Source organism: Octodon degus, unplaced genomic scaffold (genome assembly GCF_000260255.1).
Source record: "Octodon degus isolate 3935 unplaced genomic scaffold, OctDeg1.0 scaffold00104, whole genome shotgun sequence".
Lineage (NCBI taxonomy): Eukaryota > Metazoa > Chordata > Mammalia > Rodentia > Octodontidae > Octodon > Octodon degus.
The window spans coordinates 9,094,814-9,111,695 of record NW_004524680.1 but is presented as its reverse complement, the minus strand read 5'-3'; the positions used below and the strand labels follow the sequence as shown (position 1 = coordinate 9,111,695).

Here is a 16,882-nt window from a genome sequence, read left to right as displayed (position 1 = left end):
AAACTATGATGTTGATCCTAATGAGAATGGAAAGTGCAGCCTGTCTGCAGTGGCAATCCTACCCACTACCTGGACAGATGAAGTGTCACCTAGGGGCTTCTGTGTCCTAACTTTCTCTATAAACCTTATCAGGACACCAGTCTTCCCAATTACGGAATGGAGGGAATGAGGCTTGTGCCCCAGTCTCAAGGAACACAACTAAGTTAACTCACTTAGCTATGGGGTCATCAGGCAGGTCCACAGCCGGTTCCCAATTACTCACCACACTTCCAGGGAGGCCGCTGGGACCGGGGAGCCCCGCAGGTCCAGGAGCACCCTAGACATAGACAGAAGCAGTTTAGAACTCTAGGCCAAAGATATCAACTACAAATACCCGTCCTGGCCATTTGCTTTGTGGTTGGAACTGTACCAACCTGGCATCCCTCTAGGAGTCTTAGGAACCCTCACTCTTTAGGGCTGTGACATCCTGCCCAGGCGAGCCTCATGTGGGCAGGCTTCGGGCACAGGTGGGGAGATGGAAGGCAAGGCCCCCAGCAGTTTTTTAAGCCCAGTCACAGAGCTGGGAGGGCAGAGGGGATGTCCCCAACCATGCATGAGAACTTCAGTGGAGGTTCAGCCTTAGTGTTAAGTAAGCATGGAGGAGAGAAACACTGGAGAGAGAAGGGACCATTCAGAGTTGAGCTGCAGAGAACAGGTTTTGGTGCAAAGAGGAAGGCCAGCGAAGGAGCATGGACCAGCCCTGGGGGGGTGGCCACCCATGTGAGCCAGGAGAGGGGTTGGAGGGTGTACAGAGAGCACTGACCAGGGCTCCAGATCAACGATAGCTCCATGGTGATCATAGGCCTCAACAGACCACGGCACATCTGCTCTTAGCCAGCATCGTGCTGGAGATGCTGATGGACATTCACAGGGAAGGGCATGGGGGAGGGGCAGTGGGAGAGAGTGAGCACAAAGGAGAGCGAGAGAGTGGTCCCCACAAGGCAGGAAGCACAGGGGGCTTACAGGATTTCCTGCTGCTCCGGGAGCCCCATGTGCACCATCTTGTCCTTTGGTCCCCTGTAGAAGAAACAAAAGGGAAGATATAAGCAGTCAGAGGCCCAGGAAAGTCTCTGAAAACCTGGCTCATGGGAAACAGTGGATCCTTCCTAAAGGCCCTGGAGCAGGGCCTGGAAAGGGCAGAGAACTATGTCCAGGTCCACAGCTGGAAAGGAGCATCATGATTTGACTGCATCTGCAGGAAGCCAGAGGCCTCCAGGGTAGAGACACTCCAGATTGCACTGTACCTAAGGTGGTACTTGCTGAAACTTGGCCAGTCTTTAGTGGTGGGGCAGGGAGATCCAGGTTTCCAGAAGCAAGTCTGCCAGGGTAGACACACTAGACAAAGGGGCCCTAAGGCTCTGGGGTGCTCTGGGCCCTGAACACTGTCACAAAGCCCTCTGGCAAACAGTTTCAAAATCTAGGTATTTCAGCTTTAGGATTGGAATGGATGGGGATGAGCAGGTGGAGTCTCTGAAGGACAGGAAGAGAGAGCCATCTTACCGGAGGTCCAGTGGGTCCCCGAGGACCGAGTTCTCCAGGACGGCCCTGCAATGGAACAACCTGTCCATGAAGAGTTCAGCACCCTAATCCTTGAAAGAATGAATGCAATGGGTACAATCTGCGATCCCCTGATAAGAGGTCACCAGAGTTCTAAGGCGTTGCACTGAGTTTCCCATGATCAGTGGTTGGGCACTAGGACTCCAAAAGGCAGAATTGGAGGTAGCCAGCCCTGAAGGTCTGGTCTCCCCAGAGGCCTGGTGCACAGTGGGGCTGACGGAAGCAGCCCATGGTGGGCACTCACCGGCTCTCCAGGCACTCCTGGGTCACCCTTCTCTCCTTTGGGCCCTTGTTCGCCCTGTTGGTAGAAGCACAGGGTAGAGTTACATGGATGTGAGAGCAAACTTCCTCCCCCTACAGCACATGTGCCTGGCCCTCAAGGGCGGCACAGGAGCCACCTCCAGTCCTAGGGATACACTCGGGGTTCAACACCACTCCCCAAGGGCTTTCCCTGCTGACTGGGGGTGATCCTTCTCCCATCCCCCTGCAAGACAGACCTATTTGATTTATCTCTCAGATCTGAGGGCATAAATCTCTGCTTCACGGAAGTGAAAACTCAAGCCACCAGTTCCTTCTGTTAGGGACTCTTGGAGTCCAGAGTCTGTCCTCCAGGGCACCTGCTGAGGTTGCAGCTTTACATGTGCGTGTTTTGGCCTCTACCCCTCCAGGTTATCAGTGACTAAAGATGGAGCAAGTGCTGAGGGGAAGAGGCACCTCTTCTGCTCCTTTTCATGATGGAGACGTGGGGAAGAAACAAAAAAGCTTTGCTAAAAAAGCAAGATCTGTGGAATTCTGCAGACCAGCAGCTAACAAGAGCAGAGCTTCTAGAAAGGCCGGAGGGAGTAGCCTTCGTAGTAGTAGTAGTTTGTTCCCTCAAGGAGCAAACCTCACATTGTCCAAAACTGCCCCACTCAGGGACTTTGGGTGCTCTTTCTACAGAGAGGCCTACAGAAGAAACAAGATGGCATGTACCCTAATAGGCAACAGAACTCTGTACATGGAGAAATCAGTGAGTAATGGCTTTGGAGAACTTCAGGTCTGGGGAAGCCCCTAGATACACCTTTAAGCAGACTCTAATGTCTACCAGTCCTGGGGTGGGCTGACTGTAAGACTTGGTGAGAAACCAGAATTACAGTGATGATTGCCCACTGACTTTTCTTCCAGGTCTTACAGAAAGGCAAGCGAGGGACCTGGGGGAACTCTGAGGATTCCCAGAGAGGATGCTTAAGACAGTACTGCGCCAGCACCCAGGAGTCAGGAGGCAGTGCCTCACTGCTGAAGCCATGGGTGTTCCAGCAATCATTTTTGAATGTGCGAGCCCTGCTGGCTTCTCCCACATGTGCCCCAGGTGATGTTAGGCAGCTAACCCCCATTTCTGGGATTTGAAATCCCCCCAGCAGACACCAGGCACTGCCAGGGACATCATGGAAGACCTATGTAGGGTGAGAACTGACTGCCCTAGGCCCTTCTTGAAATATCACTTCTGAGACCCCTCCTGACTTACAGCTTAAAACCCTGCTTGCATTCCCCACTGTAATGTCCCCATGTCTGTCATGGCCACAGTTTGTCCCATTCCTCCAGCTAAGGCCTGGTTTCCCTCTCCAGTATAGCACTGCCAGACCCGAGGGGTCCCCACACCCTCTAACAGTCCTGTTCGTGGGTCACGGGCCTGCCCACAAGCCACCCCCATGGGCCTGCTGCACTGTGCACAAGTGTTCAAGGAAGCTGGGATATATCCCCTTCCCTTCCCTATTTGTACAGGAGTGTTGGAAGCTCTTGTTTGCTTCACTGCTGTCATCTACAGGCCATCTCTCTCCCTGTCAAGGTGTGTGTGTATGTGTGTGTGTGTGTGTGTGTGTGTGTGTTACTAAGGATGACACCCAGGGCCTCACACTGAGCTCTATCCCCAGTCTTAGTTTATTTGATTTTGAAACAGGAGCTCAGCAAGTTGCCCAAGCAAGGCTCAAATTTGCTGTCCTCCTGCCTCAGCGCCTGGACTGCCGGGATTCCAGGCATGCACCACCACGCCCAGCTCCTCTCACTCTTGCTCGCTGTGCTGTCACAGATCACTCAGTTCCTACACCCAGCAGCAGCTCTGCATGCTACAGGATGAAGTTTACCCAAAAGGACATGTGGGCTTTGCCTGTCACTACTGGAATGTCCCGCCTAGCAGAAAGTGGTCCGCACCTAGAAGCCCAGCTGCCTGGCAAGCCAGTAGGAAGGATTGAAAGTCAGAGTCACACCAGCCCATGTCTTCACCCACATGGACATCACCCCCAGGCTGAAGGTGCCAGCTATGCCAGGGCGCTACCACTACTTACAGGCATTCTTGGGTGTGGTGTGAACAGGGAAGTCTGAAATGGAAATCACAGAAATGAAAACCAGTAGTCGGATGCTTCATTTGCAAAACCTACTGCCTTTGAAAAAATTCACCAAGGGCTACAACACACCTCAAAAGTATTCATAAGTGATCAGTAGTTTCCTGTTCTTTTTAATGTATTTAGTACAGGGTGTTCGAGGTCTCACGACAGAGATCAGACTTGTAGTGATCCTCCTGTTTTCAGCCTCCCAAGCACTGGGATTACAGGCGTGTACCACCACACCCAGTGTCAATTGCCATCTCAGCTCACTCTGGAGGCGGAAGCGGCATGGCATGTGGTGCCGGGGATCCAACCCCAGTCCCTGCACTCTGCTTAGCAGGCCGTTTAGTCCACTGAGCTATCTGGCAAACCCTTCAGTAGTTTTAACAATTAGGATCAGAACTTTCTTTAAAGTCCCTAAGCAGTTTGGTTTTTTGTTGTTGTTTTTTTTTTTTTTTTTTTTTGCGGAACGGGGGATCAAACTCAGACCCTTGCGCTTGCCAGGGAAGCACTTATTCCACTGAGCCATCTCCCCGTGCCCCTAAGCATTTATTAAGGCAAGAACAATGCACAGTAGTTCCATCAGGGAGTCCAGCAGTCACCCGGGTGGAGCTCCCACCCCCATGTGACCTTGGACAGCTTGCTAAACGGCTTGCTCCCTCCAGCTTCAGCACTTGTGCAAATGCTGCTCCTCAGACCCAAAAGAGATTATGTTCCCTTTAGTTAACTACAGCCCACCCTTCAAGTCTCTTTTAATGTTATTCTCAAAGTTTGTCCTCCACCCCAATAAACTAGGTGGCCTGTCACTCTCTGTTCCTGTACCTTGCTCTGTTGCTGGATCCCATGTACTAGAATTCATATCATCTATTTGTCTCAGCCATTACACAATCAGAGCTCCTCTCCCATAGAAGGTTATCAACTACATCAGCCTGAGTCATGGCAATGCTTGGGACACAGGGACGCAAAGGATAAAAATGGCTGAATAAAGAGATATCATGAAGGTTGGTCTTAAAACACAGCGAATGCAGAGACAGGAAGGCTAGAGTGGCTGTCTAGACCTTCCCATCCACATCCCAAACCCTGGTCTCTTCTCAAAAAAAAAAAAACCAAAAAACACTGTTTTTCAAACTACAACATTTTTAGATCCTTTTTGATGTGTTTCTATCCAATTATGAATGTACAGCTATGCCTAATGTGTGCAGAAAGTATACAAATAGGGCCCTTGATTTATAGTGACTTACGATAACTCACACTCATTAATGCATGATTCCTCACAACAACTAGAGGTGTGATCTGCCTCTGCCCCACTGTATGGATAGGGCAGTGGCAGACAGAACAGTGAGCCCCTCCCAAGCCCAAGCAGCTGGGGATGCGGGCTCAGAAGCTAACGCTCACAGGGTAGGCTGCCTGGGTGCCTAATCCCTGAGTACACAAAGATTTACAAAGTGATTCTGTCAACCTAATCTTGTACCACTTAAGTTATGTATTCATATCTTTTCAAGAACATTTTTTTATAATGTAAGATACTGTGACACAGATATTCTATCACTTAGTTAATTCCATGCTTATAGTCATATGGATTTTTCCATAATTTTTCATCATTATAAGTGACACCACAATGGATCTACTTTTTTTTTGGGCCGGCTCAGCCCACCCTGAGGGCAGGGGTGGCCCAACATCTGGGGCTAGGAATCAAACCGCAGTCCCCTGAGCCTGCCTAAGCTTGCCTAAGCAGGAGCTTTAGACCACTGAGCTATCTCGCCGGCCCTGTATCTACTTCTGATTCTATTTTTTTCTGAAGCTAAGAGCCTTCCAGTATTCTTAGGGAAAGACTGAGTCTCCTTCTGATGTGGTAGGAGTGCAGCAATACAGATTAACACATTAAATTTGATAGAAGCAGCCGAGTAGACTATCTGCCACACTACAAACAGGCTTTCCTAGTGTCCCCACTGTCACCTATCCTGCTGTTATGGCTTCTGTCTACATGTCCCCCTAAAGCCTCATACAGGCACACATGGGGCTCTTTCAGATGTCGCTGGATCTATGATGTGTGATTCTGGGATTGATTCATGATGCAATGCAAGGATTGAGGGCACCAGGACTAAGGGTGTGAGACATAAGGGACAGAAAGAGCTCTGGTCATCCCTTGTTGCTTTCCTGCTTCTGTCTGCCAAGAACTGTCTGTCCTCTGTGATGTCACTATGTCTTGGAGCCTTCTGATTGTGGACTGAAACCTCTGAAGACTATGAACTACACTGACCTTTTCTCTTTGAATTTGGCGTGTGGAGTATTTTGTCTCAGCAATGAGAAATATTAACACAAAATTTGGTAACAGAAAAGTGGTGTCATTGTTGTGACTGTACATGACCATGTGGTTTAGGAAATTTGGGAGCTGGCTTATGGAAACAGGAAGAATTTGGAAAGGTTTAGAGATGCCAGCTGAAGAAGTGGAGCTGGAATGCCTTAGGCTGCACTTGACGGGAGATTCCGGTCAGTCAGATCTCAGAGGACCACAGTGCTGATAAATTCTGTTAGTAAAGACCAGGCTGGGGAGGTTTCTTCTGGGAAGAAGGACTATGTTAGCTGTTGGACTCCAGACCATGTGTGTGAGGCCTTGGCAGGGAGTCTGCCTGCATTTTGCTCCTGTACAGAGATTTTGCTTGAGGTTGAGATTAAGAGTGGCAGACTAATTAATCTGGCAGATGAAATTTCAAGGCAGTCAAATGTTGAGGCAGTGCCATGGCTACTGTTGGGGGCTTTTAGCCAGATTTCTGCTGTGAATCAAGTCCAGCAGAATGACTTGAAACATTCTGAGTTAGGCCAGAATGGAAGCTCCAGCATATTTTCAGGCTGTAAGGATAAAAGTCAGGAAAAACTGGTTGCTTAAACTAGCAAAAAATAAATAAATAAAAGCCAAGAATTTTGGAAGACAACAGCAGAAAAGATGGCCCAAGGATATCACTGACAGGACTCCAGGCTCTGCAGCCTCAGAGTCGCAAAGGTAAAAAATGTTTGCTTTGAGAAGACAGGCCCAGAGCACTGTGTTCCACAATGGTGCAGCACGGGGAGGCTGTTCCTAGGGATCTGCTTCACAGGCCACTGACCCCTACAGCCAAAGAGAAAGAAGTCTGCCTGCTGCTCCAGTGGGCAGCAGAACATGCCATCATCCACACGGTGCTGGGCTTAGGTGCATGCAGAATGCAAGACATATGGGTCAGACAGGCTTCAACCCGATTTCAGAAGGCCTGGAAGGCCAGGCGGTGTCCCCAAGAAGGCAGTGTGTAAAGCTGTGAGTATGGAGCCTAACTGCAGTGGAGACTCCAGAAGTATGGAGTGGCCAAGAATGGGGATCCTCTAAAGAAAACTGCAAGGAGGGAAGAGACAATAGAGAAGCCATGGGAGCCACGCCACCAGAAGTGCTACAGGGGCGGAGCCACCCCTTGATGCTCACAGCTTGCCACAGATTTGGGGGGAATGCTGGAAGTGGAACTTAACATTTTACCTTCAGGATTTTGCTTTGTTCCCATTCCTTGTTATCCCCTTTTGTAGCTTCTGGAATGGAAATGTTTACCTTGCGCCATTCATTTCATTTGTACAGGGGCTTACAGTCAAGAGCTGCCTTAAATCTCGGAGGAGACTGGACTTGGACTTTTCAGCAATGCTGAACCTCTTAGAACTTGTGCAGCTCATAGGGATAGACTAAATGCCTTCTGCATGAAGGGATGCACATGCAACTTTGGGGCTGGGGAAGACTATTATGGCTTGTGTCTAGAGGTGTCCCCAAGTCCCATGCAGTCACAGATGTGGCTTTCTCAGAGCTGGCTGGATCTAGTGTGATGCTGGGATTGATTCATGGCACAGTGCTAGGATCAAGGGCAATAGGATTAAGGGTGGGAGTGCTGCCCTAAGTAGCCTGGATAAGACATAAGAGATTGAAAAATCTGCGGCCCCTCCCATGTTGCTTTGCTACCTGCTGCCCACCATGAGCAGTTTCTCCTTTCTCATGCCATCCTGCCTTGGGGCCAGCTGATTGCAGACTGAAACCTGTACAAACTGTGAACCAAACAAACCTTTCCTCCTTTAACTTTAGGCATTCAGGTATTTTGTTTCAGCAATAAGAACAGTAACTAGCACACCTCCCTTTATTAGAGAGGCTATCCCCTGTTTCGGTCAGTAGCTAAGAAGTCCCGTATATACTCACCCACTCAGGAGCAGCACATAAAGCCCAGAAACTAATGCTCAAAACAGGGAATTTCAAGACGAGGCACAAACACTAAATTTCTAAAAATCTAAAGATATCTCCATTAAAGAATTTCTGGGAGTAAGATAAATAACATCAATAGTAGTTGTTTGATATTTCTTATGTGCCAGAAAATCTGTTAAATACTCTATATTCTGTCCGTCAATTTCACTAGGAATATGTAAGACGGTTGTATATTGTTCTGCCAAATGAGAAAACCTACTTTTGGATGGAGTAAATTACATATCTGAGACCATTATACTGGTGAATGGCAGAGCGAGAGCCCATTTCCTCCACCCCATTCCCTGCCCTCAGGCCTTTCTGTTGCTATTACTAAGCAGCAACTCACATTGCCAGCTTGAAGATGCCTCTGGTGGAAGATGGACCCTCATCTTGGGCCAGTATTATGGAATTGCAATGGACACGAGGCTTCTTATTTCTGGACATGATTCCCCAAAAGGGACAGGAGAATATGTAACCTCAGTATCTAACACATGCCCTGACAAAGAATAATTGTGCTTAGGCTGAATAAAATAAATGAGTATGCACAAGGTCATTCTGAGAGAAGCTTCTACATTTTTTGGATTTTTGTGACCTACTAGTGGATCTAGCTATTGGCAAACTCTACCAAGGAGAGTTTATAACTATGTGGTGTGTATAAGGGGGATCCTAATGCCTTAGGAATTGAGAAAAGGATAGAGGAGGAGAAGCAGAGCAACTTACAGTTCCAGGTAACCCAGGGGGGCCGGCTGGACCAGCTTCACCCTGGATGGAGGCACAAGAAATGAATAACTGTAAACATTCTGATAACTCCACTGATGCTAAGACAGGTCTGATAAGGCCACTCTTCCCCAGATGATAGAAACACTCACCACACATACCATAAAAGGCAGAAGAAAAACATTTCCGACATAAGCAATACCTTCGAGACTGACCTGTCTTGCTATCAATTATTTCAAGCACTATCTACTATCCCACTAAACAGTTATCTATTATGCGTCTCCCTTTTGATGACAGCAGCACAGCTTTCCTCAGGTCATGAGCATAGCCAGGGTCAGATATGCCCCAGAAACCATTCTCACATGTGCTCCTAAGCATGACGGCCACACTGAGCTCCAGCTTCTGTACAGAAGCCCAGCCCTGCCTGCCCCACACCCCAGGAGGAAGCAGACATTTCTCAAAATGAGAGGTGCTCTTCCTGTAAACAAAACAATGCTGGGAGCTGAGTCACCTGGGTTCAAAGCCCAACAAACTCTACTGGTTCACAAGTGAGTTCACCTCCTTTGGCTTGGTTTCTTCTTCGCAAACCATAATGATCATAACACCTAAAACTCTCAGCATCTGGTGGGGACAGAGATGATGAGGAGCATGGCACTGGGGAGACTGGGTCATGGAACTGTCTGGTGCAGGAGAAAGGGCAGCAACAGCACAGCGAGTAGACAGGGTCCCCAAAGTCTGCTGCATCACAAGTGCCATGGGGGGCCGAGGGACAGGGTATTCACTCCTGCAGCTCCTGGACCCAGTCCAGGGCTAGGCCTGCAGAACCTCTCTACATCTGGTTATTAGAGAGGCAAACTTAGCAAGGGACAAAGCCACCCTCAGTCAACAGCAATGATGCACCAATAAACATGGGTGTATCATTCCCTACTATTACTTCTATTGCTATATAGCATTTACTTCCATGTGCTTATTTATATATGAACTCATTTAATCTCTGCAGACATGCCTATAAGACATTTATGTATCCCCATTTCACAGCTGAAGAAACGAAGGCATAAAGGTCTCAGCCCCGCCCCCCCATAAGCACACTACTAGCCAATGGCTGAGCCTGGTTTCAAACTAAAACACCATGCTCTTAACCCAGAGTAAATCTCCAGAAGCTTCAGGAAGAAAGCACTTTCTTATATCACCACCACACTGCTAATTTTACCTGGTCCTCTTCCTGACGTGGCTGGACTTGCCCGCCAGAGCTGATGTCACCTATACCTATCTGTTCTCCAAGAACAAGCTCAAGGACCAAAGCTGAGTGCCTGCTAGCGGGGCACAAGAACAGAAGTGCGAGTGGGAGGAGGCCAGGAGGACAGGTGTGTCCAGCCAGAGGCCAGGAGGCTGCCTGTGGAAGTAGCATTTTCATGCATCCTCCGAGATGCAGGGAGTGAGGTCATGGTGGGCAACATGGGCTGGGCCAACAGAGCTCTGGTACTGAGCAAGATGCTAGGACGAAGGACCTGTACATTTGGGGGTAAATTTGACAGGCTTGGTTCCAACCCTGTTTCTGTGTTTAGCTCTTGGTTGCCCCACTGAGAAACAGCAGTGCCATCCCCACCTTCCAGCCCAGTGTGTGGGGTGAAAACCTTTGTCTCCAGGGGCAGGATACAGCCAATGGAGAGGAAGGCAGAGGTGGGATGTGCCACACACAGTCAGGAGAGGGAAGCGTAGTCTTTTGTCTTATTTTGAATTTTTGTCAAAAGTTGCTCTTGTCACCAATCTCTGAAGGAACACAGAGGCAGTCCACACCCTTGGGAAGCCTGAGTGTGGTTCTGCTGAACTGAGCAGAGGAGTTTACTGGTCTCTTCCATCTCTGCACTCTGGAAGTGAGGCTTTTACATGGAAATCACATTTCTGAGAAGTCCACCGAAGTAGCAGGTCAGATGCTGTTCAGGCACGTCAGCATCCGTGGGGCCAAGGCAGGGAGCAGGAGGAAGGAACGCTGGAGACTGGAGCCGAAGAAGTACAAACCCAGAAGAACAAGCGCCAGGCAGGAGGAGGCTGAGTGCAGTCTCCATGATGCGAGTATCAGTCCCCTCACCACCTACATCACTGAAATGGGGACACTGTTGACAACAGTGGCCTATCCTAGAATCAGCCTGTGGATTAGCTGGGTCCCTATATGGACAGTGCTTCAGTCTATCTGGCACAGAACCCATGAAGACCACAGAGGGAAGTGTCTGTGGAACCATACCCATGCCCAAGTTGGGATGCTGAGCTGTCTGAACAGCATCTGACCTGCTACTTCGGTGGACTTCTCAGAAATGTGATTTCCACGTAAAAGCCTCACTTCCAGAGTGCAGAGATGGGAGAGACCAGTAAACTCCTCTGCTCAGTTCAGCAGAACCACACTCAGGCTTCCCAAGGGTGTGGACTGCCTCTGTGTTCCTTCAGAGATTGGTGACAAGAGCAACTTTCGACAAAAATTCAAAATAAGACAAAAGACAACACTTCCCTCTCCTGACTGTGCGTGCACATCCCACCTCTGCCTTCCTCTCCATTGGCTGTATCCTGCCCCTGGAGACAAAGGTTTTCACCCCACACACTGGGCTGGAAGGTGGGGATGGCACTGCTGTTTCTCAGTGGGGCAACCAAGAGCTAAACACAGCATAGAGAGACTTCAATGGTTAAGCTTCATTGTCAGCTTGACTGCTTAGTTGGCAGTGACGGCAAACCTTCTAGAGCTTTCCATGGTACAAGCAGCCGGCTGTGGCACGCACGGCATAGGTTCACCACCACTGGCCAGGGACTGATAAAGCAGACCTGTAGCTGTGTGTGGATGAGTCATGGGGCACGGCCGTGGCGTACATATCCAGCCCCTGGCCCCTTCCCTCAGGCAGGCACCCCTCTGCCGTGCGGCTGGCCACCGTGAGCTTAGAAGCTCACCTCTGTGATACCTCTCTGCCGGGCTACTTCTGCCTTGGAGCCAGGCTACAGAAGACAGGATTCTCCACACCATGAGCCCAGTGAAACTCTCCTTATTTAAGCTGCAGGTATCTGGTGTTCTGTTCCAGCAATGAGAAAAAGGCTGAGTGATACTAGGCCTGTATGTACCATGTAGAGCAGACAGAACCAGGACGGGGGTCTGGGACACCACAGTGCTCTTGCTGCTGCACTGCAGGCAAACACACACAATCACATAGGCAGGTCGTGTGCGTGTGCGTGTGCGTGTGTGTGTGTGTGTGTGAACAATGTTGCTAAGGGGCTAAGGGCATACAGTATCTGATCAGAAGCCAAGCGTGAGGCAACAAAAACCAAAGCAGCTTGCAGAGCATTGCTCGTGGCAGGGATTTCCAATTCTTTCCATCTCTGCCCCTGTGAAGTCTAGCATTTGGGGGACTGGGAACACGTCGTGTTCACTGTCACCGTATTGGTGACAGCCGTGCAGAGCGAATGATATGCAGTTTGCAAGAGTGAGTGTCAGGGAAATCTCGGCGGCTGTCCTGGGCTGGCAGGCTTACAGATGCATCCTCCAACGTGGGTTTTTAGCTGGAAGAACGAGGAACACTGTGGCTGAAACCTCCTGCCGCACACCCTGGTGGCCTGGCCTCATATTCGGCCTTTTAGTCCTGTAAGTCAGGGTGAGTCAGTGCAGCTCTCCGTACTTTACTTCTTTCACCCAAACTGTTATGGCCCTATCTTAGTCACTTCTCTCACTGCTGTGACAAAACATCACACCCCTAAAGTTAGGGAGGAAAGGGTTTGTTTAGCTCACAGTGTGCAGAGGTTGCAGCCCACAGGTGGCTGGCACCAGGGTGGGGTGGCTTCGCAGAGAACAGTTCATGGCAGGCAGGAAACAGCAAAATCAACAACCAACTCCCCCCCAGCAACTTTCTGCCCTTTTATAGCCTGTCCAGGCTGCCGGGATCAGGGCAGTGCCAACCTAATCATTGCACTGGTCACACACACTCTACACTCAGCCACCTCTTAAAAAGCCCTGGGACTGCATGAGGATTTACAGAGACATCTAGACAATCCACAACATACCTAGATGCCTCAGGCAGTCCTAGGTGCAGAGTTCTGATGGTGGCTGAGTTTGTGGTGTGTGAGTGTGGATGAAGGGTGTGATACTGGCATTATGTGGATGGATAAGCCCAGCCTGAAGTGGATGGTATCAATCAACAGGCTTGATTGGTATTCCAGGCCACATGGAATATGGAGACAGAGAGAGGAGGCTGCTGCTGCTGCTGCTGCCACTGCGGCCTCTTGCCCTATCCCACGATATCTCTCTGCCTTGCCTGCCTGCCTTGGAGTCAGCTGATTGTGCAGGAAACCTCTACAAACCATGAACTGAAATAAAGCTTTCTTCATTTCACGTAGGGCATCAGGCCTTTTGTCTCAGCAATGAGAAAATCAACCAAGACACACAGAAAGGGCATTACACGGGCAGGACCTTACAGCTCACGGATGCCCTGTAGCTCTGCCCACTGCACCTGCCACGCTCGCGCCGTCTCAGCAAAGGCTCGCTTGGACGCGCGCAATTCCAGCAGATGAGATCAGACACAGACAGTCCGTGCATACCTGCCTTCAGCAGCAGCTCCATTTCCAATCAACCAACTAGTGGCTTCCCTTTCAGCAAAAGCCAACAGATCCTGGCAGTGGTCTGCATACTGAATACAGTTTAAAGGTTCCCATGACAAAATTTATACACCACAAGCCACTGACATCAGGGATTTAGGTTATTATAGCCATTCAGTCTAAATCCCTTATCAAGTGAGTCTCTGAGTCATGCCCCAGTTTCCTGTGGGTCATGGGCACAAGACAAATAGATGAAGTGCCCACCAAACAGACCTGCTCTTCTGAGAAGACACTGGGATCATGGGCTCAAGTCCAGAGAGGTGACTCTAGCTCTGGGCATTCATCCAAACCTCCGTAAGCTTGAGCTCTCTCTAACCACAGAATGCTCCCACTTTCTGATTGTCACATCACAGCTACTCCTGAACTTTTCTCTTCTAGCCTGCTATCGCAGAAGATGATGTCAATGACTTCACTGACCTTGCCTTCATGCATGCAGGGGTTTTCCAGCAAATTGGGAACAAGGGGAAGGAGAGGGTGAGAAACTGAAACCACCAGGACACTCGCCAGCATGTCTGCTTCCCTTCCCAGAGCCAGGATGACTGTCAGACTCCTTCATGGCCACAGCCTCTCTGGTCTCCTGCTACCCTTTCCCTGGGGCGTGTCACCCCATGTGACTGCTTTCCCTTAGCATTAGCCAGACATGCTTTCCCTAAATTCTCTCTGACCATCCATCCTGAGGCCGTTGCACTGACAGATGCAGCAATGCCACAAACACCTGCTGTGCACTGCGGAGCACACGGCAGCCTCAGCACACGCCATGATGTCCCTTGACCAAAACAGACCCCGCTTGGACTCTGAGCCTAGCCCTAGGGCCAAGGCCACAGCACAGGCAGGCGCAGTCACACGGGATGTGCAAGAAGGAGGCAAGAAAGGCTTTGCTTCGTGGCGAAGTCTTCACCCTCTTGGAGCCTCCTCTGCCCTGCACACAATTATCACACCCACTTTCACTAAAATTCTACTGGACTAAGAGCAAAAGACTAAAACTGACTGGGCCGAACACAGCGCCTCACTGTCAGCATTGCTTGAGCAATTAACCCCCAAGCCCTGCAGGCACAAAGCGGGGATGGAGAGGTGCTTGAATGGATACAGCATCCTGATTCTACCGGCTTTAGTTTCCTGCGAATTCCAAGTAGAGCTTATGTCTAACTTACCCACTCCTCAAAAATATACTTTTGAGTCATGAAAATACATTTCACACACACACAAAAATACCTCATTAGGAAACAGCAGTCACATCTTGTACTATGAATAACTACTACAAAGACAATAATATGCAATGTATTAATTATTGTAATTGTCCTACTGTTTTGAAACTGTCTCATTGCTACTTCTTTCTCGATAAAATTATTAAAAAAAGAAAATAATAATAAATAGAGCGATTTGTTCTAATGGTGTTTGTAAATAGGATATCATGTCCACATCTTGTACAGCAATTAACCACTAGGAAGAATGTATGCAATGTGTTAATTATTGAAACTGTCCTACCAATTTGGTTTGAAACTGTTTCATTGCTATTTGTTTCTCAATAAAATTATGGAAAAAAAAAAAAAGAAAAGAAAAAGAAACAGCAGCCAGTGAGAATGAATGACCAGAATGAGTTAAGGGCCTCCTACCTTTTCACCTCGGTCACCTTTCAGTCCTGGAAGTCCCAGTTCACCTTTTACTCCCTATAAGGAGAGATATGATTGGAAAGAGATTAGAACCTAACTGAATGTAATTCTTCCCTCTTCTATATAATAGCAGTATGGCCGTGGGATCTGTCTATCTGTCTGCCTGTCTCTGTCTCACCTGCCCTTGCTTTATCAGTAGAAAGGCCAGCAGGAAAAACTCTGACTCAGGGGAGGCTCTGTCTGGTATGCATGAAGCACTGGACTCTGGGGAGATGTCTCCTACCCTCATTTTATCAATTCAATCCGAAGATGCTCTACCCTCCCCACAGCTATCACAGCCTTTTGGTACATGTAGCTCAAGAACTCTGGTACCGTGTCTTCTCCCCCATCATTCCTCTTGCGCCAACATGAGAACTACTCTATTCATCCCCCCTCAAGAGAGTAAGACTTCAGAGGGGTAGCTTCCCATGGGGATCAGCTGAGTGGCAAGAGGCCACCACACTTACCTGGCTTCCCTTCTCTCCTCTTACACCTGGGAACCCTGGAGCACCTGGGAGGCCAGTTTCTCCCTGTGGGAACAAAATGGCAGTGCTGTCCATTAGGCACCTGTGGGAGGACTCTCTCACGAGACGGGGTGGACAGTGTGCACTTTAGTTCCCCCCAAATCCCTCGAAATCTTTGGGCTTAGTGGAGATCACAGAAAACAGAGCACCAGAGAAAGGGGAAATCTAGACAGTGTGTCCACTGAGGACCCTCCAGCTCCTTCCCACTTGGGCTATTTCTTCTTCTGGGAACCCTGTTCCAAGTCTCTGAGGATCTAACTCCTCTTGTCCTTTAAGACTCAACCAAAATGTCTCCTTCAGGCTTACATCTGGATGTCCCTGCCAACCTATACACACTCAAAGATGGGGCCCATGAGAGGTGACTGAGTCTTGGCTCCACTACAGCTAAGTGTGATGCCAGGAGGTGGGGCCGGGCTGGAAAGGTGGGCCACTGGAGATGACCCGGTAGGATGTGTCCCCTGCCCCACTGGCCTTCTCTCTGCTTTCTGGCTGCCAGGAGGTGAGCAGCTTTTCCTCTACAGGACCCCTCCTCCATGCTGTTAGAGCAGGCCAAGTATGGCTGAAACATAAGCCAAAATAGATCGCACCTCCTTCAAGCTTTGTCAGGTATTTTACCCCAAGAGCAAAAGAATGACTAAGATACAAGTCTTTTTTTTTAACTGTATTTGGTTGTTGCAGGGTCTCACTACGCCACTCGGACTCACGGTGATCCTCCTCCTTTCAGCCTCCCAGGCATGTGCTAATAAGCCCAGACTCTTGCTGGCACAGCCTGCCCTTGGGGCGGGGTTGGCGAAGGCTGCGGTGCTGGGGATCAAACCTCAGTCCCTGCGCTTGCCTAAGCAGGTGCTTAGTCCACTGAGCTATGTCTCCAGCCCAAGATACAACTCTTAACTATCTTTTCTGACATTCCCCAAACCCCAAAAGCCTTGTCCCATGCCCCTCACTGACATGGCATGTCACCACATCTTACACTTGTGCATTCTACTTGCTCCCCAGAGTCCAGTTCATCTTGTCCTATAGCTGTGACACCAGTAACCACCATAGCCCTGAGTACACTGGACAGGGTTGGAATTACTGAGTAAATAAATGAATGCATGAAACAAGTAGTGAGCACCAAAGATATGCTTCAATCCCTTTGCCATTTGAAGAATTTATATGACCCAAGAT

The 16,882-nt window shown here is 49.3% G+C and overlaps 1 protein-coding gene across 2 annotated transcripts in view; it reads right to left on the bottom strand.

Moving 5' to 3' along the window:
• Positions 1-16,882, bottom strand: part of Col22a1 (collagen type XXII alpha 1 chain) — a 239,348-nt gene that overhangs the window by 100,979 nt on the left and 121,487 nt on the right. For both annotated transcript variants that reach the window (XM_004638934.3, XM_023723988.1), the window contains exons 29-36: positions 15,659-15,721; positions 15,156-15,209; positions 8,920-8,961; positions 3,918-3,950; positions 1,841-1,894; positions 1,540-1,599; positions 1,003-1,056; positions 263-316 (exon numbers count right to left, since the gene is read on the bottom strand). In XM_004638934.3, the coding sequence (XP_004638991.1) occupies positions 263-316; positions 1,003-1,056; positions 1,540-1,599; positions 1,841-1,894; positions 3,918-3,950; positions 8,920-8,961; positions 15,156-15,209; positions 15,659-15,721 (414 nt within the window). The remainder of the gene's footprint in view (positions 1-262; positions 317-1,002; positions 1,057-1,539; positions 1,600-1,840; positions 1,895-3,917; positions 3,951-8,919; positions 8,962-15,155; positions 15,210-15,658; positions 15,722-16,882) is intronic.